The sequence below is a fragment of the Schistocerca serialis genome, chromosome 5 (assembly GCF_023864345.2).
Source record: "Schistocerca serialis cubense isolate TAMUIC-IGC-003099 chromosome 5, iqSchSeri2.2, whole genome shotgun sequence".
Taxonomy (NCBI): Eukaryota; Metazoa; Arthropoda; class Insecta; order Orthoptera; family Acrididae; genus Schistocerca; species Schistocerca serialis.
In genome coordinates, this window is record NC_064642.1 from 574681179 (window position 1) to 574700985 (window position 19807).

A 19807-nucleotide genomic window follows, 5' to 3' on the forward strand; every position below is an offset into this window, starting at 1 on the left:
CTGAAATATTACTTTGCAAACTTTCGATCGAACCTGCCATCACAACTAAGTAATCCGCATATGCGAGACCGCTTATTTTGTGCTCACATATCTTAAGCTCACCCAGCCAGTCTATCGTTTTCAACATATAATCCATAAATAATATGAACAACAGTGGAGACAGGTTGCAGCCTTGTCTTACCCCTGAAACTACTCTGCACCATGGACTCAATTTACCGTCAACTCTAACTGCTGCCTGACTATCTATGAAAGACCTTTAATTGCTTGCAAAAGTTTGCCTCCTATTCCAAAATCTCGTAGAACAGACAATAACTTCCTCCTAGGAACCCTGTCATATGTCTTTTCTAGATCTATAAAGCATAGATACAATTCCCTGTTCCACTCGTAACACTTCTCCATTATTTGCCTTAAGCTAAAGATCTAGTCCTGACAACCTCTAAGAGGCCTAAACCCACACTGATTTTCATCCAATTCGTCATCAACTAATACTCGCACTTTCCTTTCAACAATACGTGAGAGGATTTTACCCACAACGCTGATTAAAGAGATACCTCTGTAGTTGTTACATTCTTTTCTGTTTCCGTGTTTAAAGATTGGTGTGATTACTGCTTTCGTCCAGTCTGATGGAACCTGTCCCGACTCCACGCCATTTCAATTATCCTGTGTAGCCATTTAAGACCTGACATTCCACTGTATTTGATGAGTTCCGACTTAATTTCATCCACCCCAGCCGCTTTATTGCACTGCAATCTATTGACCAGTTTCTCCACTTCCTCAAATGTGATCCTGTTTCCATCATCATTCCTACCCCATTGTACATCGAAATCTGGAACATTACTGATCGTATTTTCTCCTACATTGAGCAACTCTTCAAAATATTCCCTCCATCTGCCCAAGGCATCAACATGATCCACCAGCAGTTTTCCTGACCTGTCCAAAATACTTGTCATTTTCTTCTTACCTCTCTTTCGAAGACTGCTAATTACACTCCAGAATGGTTTTCCAGCAGCTTGACCCAAAGTCTTCAACCTGTTTCCAAAGTCTTCCCACGATTTCTTCTTGGATGCTGCAATTATCTGTTTGGCTTTGTTTCTTTCTTCAACATAACTTTCTCTGTCTACCTGAGTTCTAGTATGTAGCCATTTTTGATACACCTTCTTTTTCCTTTTACAGGCTGCCTTGACTGTGTTATTCCACCAAGCTGTTTGCTTCATCCTACCTTTACACACTACTGTTCCAAGACATTCTTTAGCCACTTCTAGTACTGTGTCCCTGTACCCTGTCCATTCCTTTTCCAATGACTGTAATTGACTACAGTCAACTAACTCGTACCTTTCTGAGATCACTGTTGTGTACTTGTGCCTGATTTCCTTATCCTGAAGTTTCTCCACTCTTATCCTCCTACATGTGGGCCTGACCTCCTGCACTTTTGGCCTCACAATACCAATTTCACTGCAGATTAAACAGTGATCAGTGTCATCAAAGAATCCCCTGAATACACGTGAATCCCTCACAGCCTTCCTGAATTCCTGATCTGTTATTATATAGTCAATGACAGATCTGCTTCCCCTGCCTTTCCAAGTATACCAGTGAATGTTCTTATGTTTAAAAAAGGAGTTTGTGATTACTAAGCCTATGCTGGCACAGAAATCCAAGAGTTGTTTCCCGTTCATGTTGACCTCGGCTGATACACGTGTGGCATTTGCCATATTGTCTGGCTGATTGTAATCATATTCTCCTCTTGAACTCCTTGAATGTATCAGGTATTATTTGTCGCACTCCATACGAGAATGAGTTCCTGTTGAGCGTTCATAACAGTCTGCCTCATGTCCTCAAAGTAGCCCATAAGCATTTTTAGAGGTGTGCATGCAGTAAATCGTTTGTACTCTGCAACTGCTCTATCCGTCGGATCGTCTATGAACCACCCAGCATTTTCTAAGCGATTCAGATCTGTGGGTGATGCAGATTCTTATGGTGTTGTGTGATGTCCTTAGGTTAGTTAGGTTTAAGTAGTTCTAAGTTCTAGGGGACTGATGACCATAGATGTTAAGTCCCATAGTGCTCAGAGCCATTTTTGAGATTCGTATGTTTTAAGGGTTGATGTTATGCCTACATTGCAGACCCATTGAGTTCAGAGGGTATCTCTTGAAACAGGAATAAAGCGTTACGCGTAAGCTTGGATCCCACTGTAGCGCTGACGTCGATTTTCTTGAATTATCCCTCCAAATATATGAAACTCTTGCATGGAAGCGTCAGCGCGTCTTGGTGCTGGATGACAATTGTAATTTGATCATTATTGTTAAATGTGCTTGATGCGTAAGGTTTATGCGACAGGCATTCCTGACGTGTAATTCGCTCATCATACTTTAGTGGACGGGTTACATAGAGTGAGGACGTCATTGTGAGGTTTCAACCCAACTATTTTAAGAAACTCGTAGTTCGCGCGTGTTATCACTTTGTGGTTCGGCAACGAAGTGACGTGCTGTGGATTGCGTGCGCTTGTTTTATACCATACGCCCATCCTGCCTTAGATGTAATCGTACAATGATTTCCTCGCCACGAAAGCCAACAAGTTGATTAATCTGGTCCAGAAATCAAAACTCTAAATAGCCCAGTATCTGAACTGTCACTGCAAGATATATTTCATTGCTGGGAGTCTCAACAATCTTACACCCTGTTATAACTGAGGGGAAGAATTAGTAAATAGTATGAATCAGACTGTCGTTGAGATAGGAGTTCGTTGCAATGTTACAGTCGACTCGGAATGTGCTAACGGGCAGTATGTCAACAGTCTGATCTGACTTGTGAAATTTACTAGGATCCTTCTGCAAATATTGATCTTTTTTGAGACCCAGTAGGCGCCCTATTGAACCTTTCTGGTTAAAGCCAGACGCTGCATTCACAGTACTTATTTCAGATTTAAGTGCAGTGATGTTTGCACGTACTAGCTCAAAACCTTTTCCAGAGTGTGTAGGAATTCGTTTAAATCATCAATATCGTATGCACCAGGATCTGTTTCCACAATGTCTTTCCCACCATTAATATCCAGAGGCAATTTGTTATTAGTCTCAGCGATGTTTGGGAAGCTGTTGTACGTCTCCAATCCAATCAATGCATTACTCCATTCATCAATGCTCAACTCAATTGGCGTGAAGTAATTTGCACGTAATACATATGATCGTTCTTCTAAATAGAAATAGGACGAGAGTGCAGCATTGAGAAACGCTTCCAAACAACTGCCTGAAGGTGATGACCTCTACATTTAATCCCATACTCCACAGTGACAAATAGTAGCCATACAGTATTCCTCCAAGGTTCCTTCCATCAAACCAAGTTGTGTCAGTCAATCATTAGCGTAGAGTGGACGGACGGGATGGGAAAGACACTGTTGATACTGGACGATGTACTGTAATACACACCACAGTTGATAGCACGATCAATTTTAGCAATTTTATCAGTTGTTCCGTAATTTCAACGCCAGCCAATGACACAGCAGATTGCTTTCCAGTTTCTGCATCATCGCTGAATCACTCCTCCACTATTTTGCAAATACCACGAATGCAGCTAGATGAGTGAGCAATACGTCCCTTCGACCACATGCACCAAATTATACCAGAAAGCGTCCTATACCGATTCAATTAGGCTATCTACATACTCGTATTTCCAACGCATCGACCATAGTACGAAATTTACGATTACGACTGGCCATCTCTCCCTGTGTGGATGTACATCACAAGAGTATTCACGCATTCTTAAGATAAAGTCGGAGATTGGCAGATCCCTCCCACATCCTTGACCAATCCTCCCTGCAACACCAATCGTACCCACTACACCCATCCAAAAGTACAATACCTCTACAGATGCGTGCGTGACAAAGAGGGTAACGCCTCTTGTCGGTGCAGTAGACGTGAGAGTGTTGGGTGGTATAGCAGACAGCTGGGAAGAAACGTGTGGTTTATACATGATGGAGCTCTAGGCGAATGGAGTTTAAAACATTTCACGTAAATCAACCGTGATACCAATTCTGAACCATTATTCCACTGTGTGGAGTCAGTACAAGGTACCGGCATGAGACAAATGATCGTAGAGAATAAACACACACTCCTATGGTTACAAGATTCTGCACCCAAAAATGCTATATCGTTAATGCGCAGAATACAACGCTCGTAATACTCTAATGCGGGATATGTTTGTCCAAAATCAAACATAAAGCCACCCCGTAAATTTCCTTCTCGAACACTACGGTGACAAACTTAAAAATGATAAAACTACTTCCTTCTGCACTATTCTGGTGTTCTAGGATGACTCGTCAGTGTATGTCTACCGCTCGAGCTGCTTATAAACCAGATAGATCCAAGTCCGGAGACTGCTGTTCTATCTCTTAGGAAATTACTGGATTTTATACGTCTTTCTATGTCGGAAAATTACGTACCCTCAAACGCAGTTGCGCGAGGTAGCCGCGCGGTCTTGAGCGTCTTGCCACGGTCCGCGCGTCTCGCCCCGTCGGAGGTTTGAGTCCTCCCTCGGGCATGCGTGTTTGTGTCGTCCTTAGCATAAGTTAGTTTAAGTTGGATTATGTATTGTGTAAGCTTAGGGGCCGATGACCTCAGCAGTTTGTTCCCATAAGACCTTACCACAGACTTCCAATTTTCCTCAATCACACTTCCTTCATCAGTCGTTCTAATAATTAGTAGTAGTATCGGTTTTGACGGATGCGGCTGTGCCTCACTAGGAAATAGAGCCAAGAAAATGCGACATGAATATTTTCGATTGAGGTACAACCCACAGACTGCTGCACGAAAACACACTTGCAGAAGCAGCACGATCGGTAGCCAAATGAGATGTAACAGTCTTATTGGTGTTTACGGAAGCATCATCATAGCTTTGGTAACGTTTGTGTTGCACAAAGAAGTCCTGGTCTTATGTTAGGTAGCTTTGCTTATGCGTAAGATAATTTAGTAATTTCGTCCTAACACATGTTTCGAGTACACTCCCCTCACACTATTTGGGATGACACATGTGACATCGGCCCACTCTCCTGTAGATGCTCTAGGAAATTGCTTATGTCTGACAATCGAATTGATTCTTCTCCTTAATACTTAAGGAATGACATTGCCTGTGAGAACCGGCCGTAATTCGGGATTTCCTATATTCGACTACGTGTGTGAGAACAGTGTTACAGATTGGGATACATACGGTTTGCATGCTTTATTATAGCGCCTCTGTGTAGTACATATGTACTTCGTGTACGAAAACCCACGTACTTTACTGGGGCAGGGTTAAAACTGAGTACAACTAGAGCATAATTTTTAAGCTTTTCTCGGTCTGCAGTATCCGGGTGCCCCCAACACACTTCAGGTCCCCGCATTTCATGATAGTTATTCTCTAATTTTATGTATTCTCAGTCAGTTATCGTAACTATGCAAGTTTTTTCGTGATTTTACATTTTTCGTCGTATTTCCCTCAAATTTCCGTAATTATACCAGGTTTTCCTCAATTTTTACCTGTTTTATGTAATTTTCATATTTTTTGATATTTTTCCGTATGTATATGCTCGTATTGCCGGCATACACATGCGTTGTTTGTCTTTATACAGGGATATTAGCGTGTCCTATACACCAGCCTACTAAAGAAATCCTGAGAATTCTTCTTTTCTCGATGATGTACACGCATGTATTTTTGATAGCCAAATCACGAAAAGTGTAGCAACACTCGCCTCGTACCTTGATGAGACACAAAGAGTGGTTCAGATTGGAAACTCATAGTCTGGAAACAAATCCATCTACGGCTACGATACGTCAGAGAGCTTGTCTGCAGACTCATGTAGCGATGCACTTGATGCAAACTCAAAGTCTGCACAGTTCTACACCTTCACCTGACTTCCACTCTCCGTGCAGAGATCTGCAACAGGGAGTTGACAGTGTACAGAGTTGATTTCTGCTGCTGCTCTGATATTTTTTCCCTTAAGTATAAATTCTTATTGGTTACCAATCGAGCTTCTCTGCTTTTGTTATACCTTCCAACTCTGATACGCCCCCTTAACAATGTTAAGACATCTAGAAATTTTAGATTTTGGGGAATTTCTTTTATCTTAATAATAAGCTATTCGTTACTTGACAGTGTATCCACAGAACTTAGTATTTTGGAACGTGAGAATTTCCCTTCCCCATACCTACAGGGTGCGCATCCCAGTCAACGTAAATATATAGACGAACATTTAGCCAGTTATCCGTTAGAGCCGTAACCGTCCGCCGCTGACAACTCTCCAAACACACAGGAATGCAGGCATATTACCAATTGCGATGTCTCAATTTCAACCGCTTTACGTTATTTTCGACAGTGCTAAAGACCCGCAAAGAGCGAAAAACTCGTTGCAAAACAATTCTGTAGGGGATGTAAGCAAATTTAAATTCATCCTGCTAAAGAACGTAACATTTTCTATGTAAGTTATATTATCGATATTTCGTAACAATATTGTGTAGATTCTCCAGTAATTACAACAAAGCAAGACATCCTGCCGCACCTGTTACACCTCGTTTTATGCTCTTAAAGATCCACAATGATGGCACATCACTATCCCAGCTCCGCTATTTTGTGTGCTAGATGTCTGTTCGGAACGATGCAGACAGTCCTTTGTGAGTATTATTCTTATGTACATTACAGAACAGCACATCAGTCGAGCAGTATAGCACTATACTCGAATGCAACTAGTCACTCTCAACCAAATGTTCTACAGATGCAATGCATTTGCTTTATTGTTCTGTATGTCTGTCTCTATACGAGTGTCATGGATGGCTGCCATAAGCCTCACACAGTCGCCTCGCTGATGGATCCACCTTTCAACCTTATCCCGGACTTACTGCAGTGCGGATCATCCTCTAGACATCGTACTGGATATAATGCGTGGTGGATCCACCAGCGGGACAAGAGCCTTTGTTTGGGGGCATTTACAGGTGGGCATTTACCAGTGGACTTTTATTCTGAATTACGCTAAATGTAATCTGGCTGCTATAAAAAGCCATGTCATGTAATAATTCTCATTTTTATGTCAGTTTTATATCTGACAAGAACTGCTCGGCATCAGCTATTTTAATGTAATACCATGTGTAAATCTTTGTTTGCGACTTGATGGCTGATTTCTTCAACCTCTTCAGATTTCTGCAGTTGCTGATTCGTAGCCATGTTTAAGATTTTGTCATTTCGCAATGTTCTCGCTTTGGCAGAGAACTGTTCCGCCATGGTGCGGAATCGCGTCTGCAGTTTCTGCATGTCTGCAGCAACATGGAGGTCTTCTGTGGGGAAACGCGATACTATGTGAAGGCTTTCTATCGTCAATCTGACCGCATATCCGCATACAGCGCACGTATATTCCAGTATCTGTGTAATTAGACTTCTATAGACGGCTACTACGATGCTTTGGTAAAGGCAGCTGTTACTGTTGAGGCCAGAGTATATGATCTCCATCCTGCCAAGGACCTTCTTGGAAAGTTCCTCTATGTGGCACTTCCAAGTTAAGCGCTTGTCTAGAGACACATCTAGGTAACTCGCAGTGTTTCTCCAGAGGAGATTTTGTCCTTGAAGTTGCAGCATTTTAGTAGGTCTTCAGAGAGGTCGGCGTCTTCAAAGTCGTCTAGTGGTCATCATTGCTTGCGTCTTCTCTAATTTCAGAGTGATGCGCCATTTCTTTGCCCAGTTGTCCTTCCTGTTTAGGGCAGTTTGCAGACGTCTCGTTGCCAGGTTCCTGTTCGTGAAACTGGAGATGAATGCGTCGTCGTCTGCATAATGCGCTGTTTGTACACGCTGTGTGGTAGGGATGGTTCAAATGGCTCTGAGCACTATGGGACTTAACATCTGAGGTCATCAGTACCCTAGAACTTAGAACTACTTAAACCTAACTAACCTAAGGACATCACGCACATCCATGCCTGAGGCAGGATTCGAACCTGCGGCCGCAGCGGTCGTGCGGTTCCAGACTGAAGCGCCTAGAACCGCTCGGCCACACAGGCCGGCTGGTAGGGATATCCGAAATGTATAGGCTGTACAGGGTCGATCCTAGGACTGAGTATGTGGCACTCCCGCAAGTGTTCTTCTCCCTCTTGACAGCGAAGTATCGGTCTTCACGGAAAATGTTTTACCAGATAGATAGTTTTTCACTAGTTTCACGATCTTTCCGGGGAAACCCTGGACATACATTTTGTGGAGCAGCCCAGTGTGCCAGACTTAGTCGAAGGCTTTTTCCACGTCTAATAAGACAATTCCGCAGTCAAAACTCAGCCACTGTTAGTTCACTGATTACATTACATGAAAAGTTTGTCATGAAATAAATTTCCACCTATTAATAGTCAAGTCGACCACAAGAGAAAGAAATCCACGCCCACTGTCTGTGTCAGTTGCCATCACCATGAAAATTACTCCCTGTCTTGTGACAGGTTCATGTATCCACAGTGTTTGCACATAATTAATGTCAAAACGTTCATGGAAGCTTCTATCATCAAGAAATGAAGATAGATCCACATAACTATCTTATAATTCTCCAAATACTCCAGACAATAAACAAATAAATAACCTTATTGAAATTTCGTTTCATGTTGCTGGGTACACTAACAATAAAGCACCTGGGTGTGGGATTCATATAATCTCAAATGGACTTACGAAAAATACCTGCCATTTCTTGTTGTACTGCTTCAATAATAGTGCCTACTGGTATGTCAGTAATAGTACCCTGCCCCCACATTAAAAATTTGAACTCATCTTCTACTACTCTCATACTTCAATTTCCTTTTTCTTGGCTTCTTGGCCATGTTAAGTAAGGCCAGTTATACCTTTTCTTCCCAACTTTGTTTAGAATTCTGCAATTTAGGTAGACTATTTATCTATTCGTTATTTTCTTCTCTCTTTAGCATAAGTTCAGAAGGTGTGAATTTATACTCTCTGTACCTCCGTTGCAAGCTGGGGAAACAACTGTATGTCCATAGGTTATTCGCACACTTAGTCACTCCAAAATGGCCCCACACCAGATGCATATATTTTATCAACTCATTTTCATGGCTCTCTGGAATAGTACATCATTCACTGCCCAAAAATACTAGTTTATGTTTAGAAACTTGGGGTGTTCCAACTTCCATCGTATTTCACACCACCACTGGTCTTTCTTCTGTAAGAACAGCATTTCTCGACATAGCTCTGAATTGTATCTCTGTGCTGTTTGTTCCCTCATCAATTATATCAGAAATTCTCCACATTTCTCGTCCTACGATTCTTACTGTTCTAACCCTTCAGGAAATCTTGATAGGACGTCTGCAATTTGATTCTTCTTTCCCTTTATATATTGTATTTGAAAGCTTTATTCCTGCAGTACCAGTGTCCACCTTAATAGTCTCGCTATAACTAATTTGCACAACTGCATGAAACTAAGGACTTGTTGATTGCAGTACACTACTGTCTGTATCCATATAAGAAATAGTGGGTCTTCTTGAAGGTCCAGACAACAGCTAGTGCTTCCTATTCTGTGGTTGTTATATATTCCCTTTCATTAATCAGTAACATCTTATTTCAAAAGTTATTAGGCAGACGGTTGGCTGACCGTCAATTGCTTTGATTTGAAACAGACAAGCTCCTAATTCCACATTTGTGGAGTCTGTGATCAGGCGAAATTCGAGTTCCATTTCTGGGTGGTGTAATAATTTTACGTTTATCAAGCTGTATTTAATCGCCTCAAATGCATTCTGACAGTCACTTTTCAATTGTCAAGATCCATTCTTCCTCAGTAGACTGATTAGCAGTTTTCCGTACATGACTTGGTCTTGTATAAACCAACAAAAAAATAAAGGTAATCCTAAAAATGCTTTAAGCATTCTAGACACAGGGAAATTCGTAATGACACTGATCCTTATGCTAACTGGTAAAATTCCATTTTCATCTATCATACGGCCCAAAAATTTTATCCTTTTCATTCCAAGATGAGATTTTTGTAAATTGACCTTGGTTCTGACAATCAGAGTAACATGTGTGCAGGGTGTTCCTATGGCAAAGTTGCTGTTAATATATTGTCTGCAAACAGCATTAGCTGACATCTCTGCTCTGACCCCAAAACTGTATATAATGCCATTATAAACACCCCTACATTTGCATTAAGTTCAAAGGATAGTACCTTCATCTGATATCTTCTTCTGGCATATACAGGGTGATTCAAAAACAATACCACAACTTTAAAAATGTGTATTTAATGAAAGAAACATAATATAACCTTCTGTTATACATCATTACAAAGAGTATCTAAAAAGGTTTTTTTTCACTCAAAAACAAGTTCAGAGATGTTCAATATGGCCCCCTCCAGACACTCGAGCAATATCAACCCGATACTCCAACTCGTTCCACACTCTCTGGAGATGTTAGAGAATTGGCTGTTCCCTCAGCTCAAACAAGAAGCACAACAATTCATATTTCAGCAGGATGGAGCGCCACCACATTGGCACTTATCTGTCCGTAACTACCTGAACGTCAACTACCTGAGGCGATGGATCGGCCGCCATGCAGCCTGTGACAGAGCACTTCATCACTGGCCTCCAAGAAACCCTGACCTTACCCCCTGCGATTTTTTCTTATGGGGGTATGTTAAGGATATGGTGTTTCCGCCACCTCTCCCAGCCACCATTGATGATTTGAAACGAGAAATAACAGCATCTATGCAAACTGTTACGCCTGATATGCTACAGAGAGTGTGGAACGAGTTGGAATATCAGGTTGATATTGCTCGAGTGTCTGGAGGGGGCCATATTGAACATCTCTGAACTTGTTTTTGAGTGAAAAAAAACCTTTTTAAATACTCTTTGTAATGATGTATAACAGAAGGTTATATTATGTTTCTTTCATTAAATACACATTTTTAAAGTTGTGGTATTCTTTTTGAATCACCCTGTATAAAGGTTGTATATTTCCTCAATTGTTGATTTAATTTAATCTGACAATGTGAGGTACACAGATCTATACTTGAGAAGTGCTTGGTCCCATGAAATTTTTGTATTCGTTCATTGATTTTGTCTGGATGAGTCCTCACAGGCATGATGATTGTGTTTATGACCTGTGCATCAAATATAAACTTTACTTTCCCTCTTCGTGTAGATACAACTAATAAAGGACTATAATATGGGCTTGTCAGTGGTTCAGTTATGACCCAATTTATCATCCTATCTATTTTTTCATCCACAAACTTCTTCAGTTTTCACTCAGATGATTTGCCACAGTGTGGAAACACTTCTAAGTTGCATGTAAATCCACGAATTATCCTGGGTCTTTCTTTCAAACCCAAACTATATTTCTCCAAGATCTTGTGCGGCTAGTTCCTTTGTTTCACCTGTATTCTATGAGTTTCTATGACCTTCTCTTCCACCTGTTCATCTATTCCCAGTATCTTCCTTTCTTTTCCTTCTTCTAAACACTTATGATGCTTCTCCTTTCTGATACACTTAATTCCACACCTCTGACAGTACTTTCTATGACATCATTCCTCCCTGATAAGTTCAACTTGTGCTAATTTTCCACTATTGTAAGGGCTGACTTTACCCCTTGAGAAATCCATTTTCATGTCCTTCTCACTCATTGTATCCAATCTGATGTTACAGTCTACAATTAATTTGTGAATCACCAGGCATGCTCACAAAATCGCTGCATTTCCCACTTTCATTCCTAACATAGTCTATATCCAGACAGTTTATGATTGGATACATGTGGCTCCAATGATCTGACAGCTACATACTGGAAATCTCGGTAGCTCTGTCTTATGGGATAATCTTTTAAATAATTTATTGGGTATTCCATTTAGTGAAACTCTGGTATCTAGTATTATTTTAGGGATATCTAAAATTTATGCCTATGTAGCTGAGACCAGTACTGTAAGAGAAACTTTCTCACATGGATTCATGTCCTTGGTTAATTCTTCCATTGTAATCATGCCATTCTTGTGCATAAAACATGTTGTTGTTCAACCCAGTTGTATTTAATTTAAACTTCCATGTCTGTTTGGATCATTGTTGTCTTCCATCTCTGATATTATGGGTGTGACCCTCTTCTTACTGTTGTTAGCGTCATATACTGGATTATATCTCCTGTTATATTATGCCTGTCTCTTCCTGTTTGGTCTGAAACTGTTGTTGCCATTCTGGGGTCCACAGCTGTTGTTCTGTCCATTAATTTTGCTATTATTATTCTTCGCCCTATTACCATTTTACCTCACTTCTTTTGTTTCTACAATTACTATTATTATAATTGACTTGTAGCTTCTCCAGTGTGTAAACTTTATTGTAGTTTATCCTCCTTCTCTGGTCTTCTTGCAACAAACTGGGTGAATCCAAAGCCAACAAAAAATTTTCCAAACTTTCTTCAGATACATGTACTAACTTCTCCCTAAATTCCATGAGTAACTTGACCTCTGGGGTCCTTAGAATACTTTGGTGATCTACCAGTTCATCCCAGTACTATGCTTTGTTCAAATATTTTTCTAGGTACCTTCTTAGGTTTCTTCTTCTGTGTGAGAATAGTTTGGGGGATTAAAAACGTCCATTTTCAATCTCTCTTTAATGTCTCACAACCAAGAACACCTTCTCAAATTCTTCACATGTTTGACACTTATCAATCATGTCTGTCAATCATAAGCTATCGTCTTCTTGAATATATCCTGCTATATAATCAATCCTTTGTCTTTCTGACCATGATCTTGGGAACACACCATAAAATCTCTTTATAAAAACAGCTGGGTTGAGTGTCCTTTTCTCTGGCAAAAATGTTTGAAATTGCCTATGCTTTGACACCTTTTTCTCCAATTTTGCATAATCAACAGTGACACACTTCCGTAAATGTGTTTGTTCAGGCTTCTACAATGGTATTGCTCTCTATCTGCATAGTCAGATAAAGATCCATAATAGGGGACCTGTGGTTTCCAGTCTATGTTGTTCTCATTCCTGCCTTCTCTGATTACCCCTCGCATTTCCTCTGAATCCTGTGCACATTCTTGCACATTTTGTGTGGCTTCTTTTTTTCCATTTATCAAATTCTGTCCCTATTTGATCTTAGACTTTCTGAAGTTCTCGATTCATTTTACCCGATATTGGTAAGCCTTTTTTAGTATGCTCTTCACAGCTTCTTTAATACTTTTATTAACACACAGCAAATTTGTTGCGTCTTATCTGGCGCCCAGTCTTCTAACTGTTTGGTGAACCTCTGTTTTTGTGCTTGGAACTTTTGTTCCATAAGTGCTTTGCATCCTGAAGCTATCTCCTTTACTGATGTAGAAAAATTCTCCACTTCTGTCTCCATCGCCTGTTGTCTTCCCTGTACAGTTTCTAATTCCTGGTTCATTCTGGTTGTCTCTATTGGAAACTGTTCTTGAGCTTGTCTTAAACTCATATGTGAAATTCGTATATGATGGACCCTCATCGTCATGGCTGACTGGACAACCTGGATGCAGCATACACAGATTTAGCAGATTTAGTATATCTTTTTATACTTTCACCAATTGCAATGATTTACAACAAATAGTATTATAATACAACAATTAAAGTACTCAATAAATCTGGAAATAGAAATCCACTGTTTCTAGTCCTGTCAGACCTAAGGCTGTTGAAGTTTCACCCTAGTTTGTATAGGTGTGTGTATGTATGTATGTAATGTAAGTGATGCATTAAAGGTACACTTAATGACTAACTGAAGTAATTAAACTTTGCATTACTAAGAATGTGTAATTGTAATGTCTTGTGGATACTACTTCTACACAGATAAAAATTAATCTCATGACTGAGTGAAATTATTCTCACTAATTATCCAACATCCAAACTAATGTACCCAGGCCTAATGATTTGTATTATTAAAGTCTTGCAGAACACAGGCATTAATCATTATGTCTTCGCTGAAACAGCGTGATATAATGTGCTGAAATAAAATTGTGACCTGCAAATAACAATGAAACTGCAGTAATGGCAACTCGTCTATCCTGTAGCGGAGAAGCAGCCGCCAATGATCTCAGGTCGCCTGTGAATTTACTGTTCATAAATAGGGTCTTATATAAAATCTGCAGATACTGATTCAGTGCTATTCAGTTCACATTTCGTTATATGATGTGCAGTCGTAAAGCAAATTTATCTTAATTGTAAGAAAACACTTCCCAAATTTCCTTAGCTATGCTTGCAGATTCACCAACAAACATCACTAACCAAATGTCCAGAGTTCCTATATAGAAGCTTGGCATAGATTACTTTCCAGTAATTAAACTTCTTGATATAATTAAGACCGGTAGAATTACCTTTTAACATATCAGTATATTCTTGCTGAAACTTACACCAATGGCTTTTTTATCCTTTCTCTCGTCAAATAATTCAGTTCCAATCTGTTTTGCAAATGGCGTGTAACAATAGAAAGTTATTATCATCAGAATCATGTACATATTCACACTTGCGTCTCTTGTAACAGAGTTCCCATTAATCACTAATTTTTATGTAAACAATCTGTTCATCTTGCAACTACTATATTTCATGGAGTAAACGCATTTCTCCTGAAGGTGAAATACGCTAACTTGCTGTATTGTAAATATTCACCTTAACAACTGAAAGGTCACTGAACTGTTGGCTGATCGGCCCAGCTTTAATACAACAGACGATAAAATATAGCGAACTAGCACATGGTCGGGTTGGGTTATTGGCCATTAAATTTACATGGGGGAAGATTATATTGTTGGACTGCCGCTCCCTGTCGTTATTGTGGATTTGCCTTAAGCCTAGCTAGTTAAACACAAATTAATGTCTTTTAATCATGTTCCTTCGAAATAAAGGCACCCTGAATTAGTGGAGGTAGTCTGTGTAACAAGACTGACCAAAGAATGTTGTCCGGCATTTAACTTTTCCTTTGTTTTATAAATGAAGTCAGTATGAGACTTGCACGGTTCATTCAAGGTAAATCAATGATAGAACCGTACAGCACATGTTTCATAAAAAAGGATAAACACCATGTTAACGCCTCCTATTAAAGACAAAATAAACAAAACGCCAAGAGACTCTGGTACAGATCCACTTGTCACTAATGCTACAATTTCTCATCAGAAGAAATACATGAGTACAGTTCCGTCCCACAGTGAACTGGTTCTTCCAATTAACTGTTAATTGGTAACTACTCAAGTTGTATAATTTCTGTTCATTTGTTTGACTTATTAATAAATTACCTATTCCCTTATACATTTATCGCAAGTGAAATAAAATTATTTTTAGTCTTTAAAGTGTCGCAAAATAGGATTAATTGGTGTTTGTATTTAATCGCAAACAAATGGGGCTGATTTGTGAAAAATGTCGTAGAATTGAAAATCGATACTGCACTGGTCTTGTCATTTGAGCACTTTACGGCTACTAGTTCGTCTAGAGTCGTTTGGAGAGCTTTGGATCACTAGCGTAGTTTCATTCACTCAGAGTCACATCTTTGGTCGAAATATGGCTGGTGTTAGGTTGGTTTGGCAATGTATGTTTACGCCCAAGTTATACAAAGTATACAGTGACGCCGCAGTACGTTTTGTGTTTACCAAAAGAAATTAATTGTCTTACCAGGATATCGAATGTTTACCCTTCAAAACCGTTGTTTTATTGTTGTTGTAGGTGTACGAACCCGGCCAACTAGAAAAATTTGGTGACCAAGTCATTAACTCGGTAAGTTAAAACTGCATTGAGAACTAATGTTACTAACGAATTTCCAGAACTGATATTTGTAAGTTGTTACGCTCTGTCCCACTGTTGCTGCAGCGTGATCAGTGGTTCTGCAGACGAACCGTGACAATACATTTCTCTTTCACTTATTTAGGTTACTTGACAGATTCTTAATTAGTAACAAAGGCTTTCTTATTTAGTTTTTGAGCTACCTTAATATATTGAACTTACAGTAAAGCACTGCCTGCAAAATGACACGTTTTCCTTTTGGTGGATATTGTGCTGAAAATGCTAGCAATAATTTTAAATCGGATGAATGTGATCTGTACCAGTGTGTGTACGTGATATCAACGTACTTATGCACAGATGTATGGCTGTGTAGCTAAAACTGTTGAAACTTTCGAATTTTCGTATAGTTTGTTATGTAAATCATTATCTTTGTGAAGACATGTACTGGTGTTGCAATCTCCTGTGTTGTATTGTTTTCTACATAGATGAGCTGGCATGTGATAGATCCTGTAACACCGTGCAGGAGAATAATTTGCTGTAAGCTTCTTTACTATTAGCATATTTAATTCTGAGTGTCGGTTCCTGGGTGCTATATAACTGGGACTGTTGCTTTATCCTATGTAGTTTGTGTAATACTCTTGTCTTCACTTCATCTGTTACATTTAACTCACCTTATCAACAATCTGATCATTTGGTTGTTCCTTGACAAGGTGTATCAGTTGCTTCTTCCCATAATAATTCTGTCACACAATGGGGAGCCGTGTATTAGTTGTTTCTTTACTTTGCATTTTTCCTTGTGGAATGTGTGTGTATGCACCCACACATATTTCCAGAAATAACTCTTATGCAGCTACACTGAAATTCTTTAATTTTTTGGTTGTAGCTAGTTTCAGGGCCAAAGCCCCATTATCAAACATTCATGCTCATTAAAACCAGATATTGGCAGATGTAGTTCTACTTAGTACACATGACTCAGGTCACGTATAATATGATGAAGTTAAGCCATTGTTTAAGAAAGGAGGTAAAGAAATGCCATCAGATTTCTGTTCCATTTAATATTTGCTAGTATTCCCAAGATTTTTAGAGAAGGTAATGTACAGTCGGCTCCTTAACCACCTGACTATAAATAATATATTGCCACAGTGTGTTTTTCTGAAGGGTTCCAATCCAGGGAAGGCTGTCTACGCATACACACACATATGGGAATATACATAATGGATTACACAGTAGGTTACAGGCCACTGGTATATTTCGTTATCTATTAAAGGCATCGTTATGTGTAAATCATAATAGCCTTTTAAGTAAATTAAAGTATTAGGGTATAATGTAAAATGCTACAATATTGTTCAGATCATAAATGTGTGACAGGGAACAAAGCCTGACATTAGGAATGACCTATATAAAACTGTGAGGTGTAATCCAAATGAGACCTAATTACTAGAGATGTCCCACAAGGTTCAATCTTAGGATCTTTCCTTTTTCTTGAATGTAGCAATCATCCTTCAACAAAAGCATTACAGTGTGCCAAGTTCATTTCGTTTGCAGATCATACAGATACTGTGATAAACAGTAAAATAGTTATAACCTTAGAAACATTTATTTTTCATGGACATCAATAAATGATTCCTAGCCAATTGTGTCTTTAAAGATTAAAAAAAAAAAAAAGACACACTCTATGCAGTTTAGAACTTGTAAGGGGTTTTCTGCCAGTGTATGCCTAAAATGTGATGATAACAAGATAGAAAAAGTTGACCAGTAAGTTCTTGGGATCACAGCTTAATAATAAATTCAGCTGGACCATGCTACAGAACTGCTTAATTGACTAAGCAAATCCATTGCAATGTGTGCAGAGACAGATCATGTAAAAATAAAAAAAGCTAACATGCTTTGCTTTTTTTGTTCCACTGTCTCATATATGATCATTTTTTTGGGGGTAACTCATCAAGCCAAATGTAAGTTTCCAGAGTCCAAAAATGTGTTATATATTCTATTTGTGATGCAAACTCAACTATATTCTGCAGGGGCCTGTTTAAAGAACTGAGGATACTAACATCTGCTTCCCAATTAATTTCTCTTTCTCAAATTAACAGCTCAGTCCATTGAATCAGTACTTCAAATAAGAATAATCTTCACAAGGATTTAAGGTTACTTTGGTCCAGAAAGGTATCCATTATTCAGGAATAATTGTTTTTAATAACTTACCAGCAGCCATAAAACGTTTAGCTACTTATATAGTTCACTTTAAGAAAAACTTAAGGATTTAATAGTGGCCAACTCTTCCTCCTCCTCCACTGATGGATTTCTTAGCGGAACCAACTGATATATTTATGTTATTAACCCTTTCAATATGGTGCCCGAACTCACTTGGGCACTAGGCATGCAACTGCACAAGTGAGACTCAGGTGCTGTCTCAAATGTGTTAATAATATCAGATAATACCAGTATTATATAAGACATGATTTCCTTACAAATTCAGTTCAGTAAAGTGATCAATATCAAAATAAATGTTGTAAAATGATATTTCTGTTTGATGATATGTGACTACATAGCCTAAGAATTCATCACTTATCGAGTTTAGGGGGACACCCATGAAATCTTTGATTTTTTACCGGTTATTAGCAAAACGAGGATAATGGAATGTAGTCCAATGAAGTCGGGTGATGCTGAGGGAATTAGATTAGGAAATGAGATGCTTAAAGTAGTAAATGAGTTTTGCTGTTTGGGGAGCAAAATAACTGATGATGGTTGAAGTAGAGAGGATATAAAATGTAGACTGGCAATGGCAAGGAAAGCATTTCTGAAGAAGAGGAATTTGTTAACATTGAGTATAGATTTAAGTGTCAGGAAGTCGTTTCTGAAAGTATTTGTATGGATTGTAGCCACGTATGGAAGTGAAACATGGATGATAAATAGTTTGGACAAGAAGAGAATAGAAGCTTTCGAAATGTGGTGCTACAGAAGAATGCTCAAGATTAGATGGGTAGATCACGTAACTAATGAGGAGGTATTGAATATAATTGGGGAGAAGAGGAGTTTGTGGCACAACTTGACAAGAAGAATGGACCGGTTGGTAGAACATGTTCTGAGGCATCAAGGGATCACAAATTTAGCATTGGAGGGCAGCGTGGAGGATAAAAATTGTGTAGGGAGACCAAGAGATGAATACACTAAGCAGATTCAGAAGGATGTAGGCTGCAGTAGGTACTGGGAGATGAAGAAGCTTACACAGGATAGAGTAGCATGGAGAGCTGCATCAAACCAGTCTCAGGATTGAAGACCACAACAACAACAACAGCAACAATGACATTGTCAATTTGACTATGCTGATCACAAATATGACATATTTTTAATCAGTTTTGAAAAAGTAAAACAACATATTGTAATTTAATCAACATGTAACAATACAACAACATAGTGACAAATTTACCATATGAAATTCGGCCAAATCAGGAAAGATTCTAGTCATTACGAGTTAGTAGAACAAATGCACAGAACAAACACCGAACTAACACTTAACTGCACTGTTATTTGACTTCAGTGTAAACTGAATGAGGCTAGTTTGTCAGAGTACTTTGATGTGCTACAATTTACCTTGAATGATGTTTGCAAATGACATATTCGTGGTCTGGTCAAAAAATTAGAAAAAAAAATTTTCATTAAAATTTTTTTTGTCTTGATATATTAAAAAGTTTTTATCGGGGATGAATATAAATAACATCTTTGAGATCAACATAGTCTAACTGATCAAAAAGTGAGAAAAAATATTTTTGAAAATTTTTTCCCCCTAAACTTGATAAGTGCCAAGAATTCTTATATGCTACTCAAGAGTGTAGAACATTTGCATGTTTTGTGATGAATGTAGTCTTTGAAATGAAGATATGTTCAAGAGTTTTTGTATTATTCCACATTTATGAGTACATTTTCTCTTGGGATCTGTGGAAAATAAAATGGCATTTTTTTAAAATTTGTAAATATTTGTGTATTCTTGTTTTGTGACATTTCTATATCCTGGAGGATCTCCTCACTATAGATCTATTGGAATGAAAAGTGTATGTAATCTATAGTACTAAACGGCTAATCCAATTCAAGGCACTCCATCCCAGTTGCAGGTTGCTAATCAT

General features: G+C 38.9%; 1 protein-coding gene across 1 annotated transcript in view; it reads left to right on the forward strand.

The window, feature by feature from the left end:
• Positions 1-15428: 15428 nt before the first annotated feature.
• Positions 15429-19807, forward strand: part of LOC126480809 (phosphatidylserine lipase ABHD16A) — a 160218-nt gene continuing 155839 nt past the window's right edge. The window contains exons 1-2 of the mRNA XM_050104134.1: positions 15429-15539; positions 15630-15680. Of these exons, the coding sequence (XP_049960091.1) occupies positions 15468-15539; positions 15630-15680 (123 nt within the window). The 5' untranslated portion in view covers positions 15429-15467. The remainder of the gene's footprint in view (positions 15540-15629; positions 15681-19807) is intronic.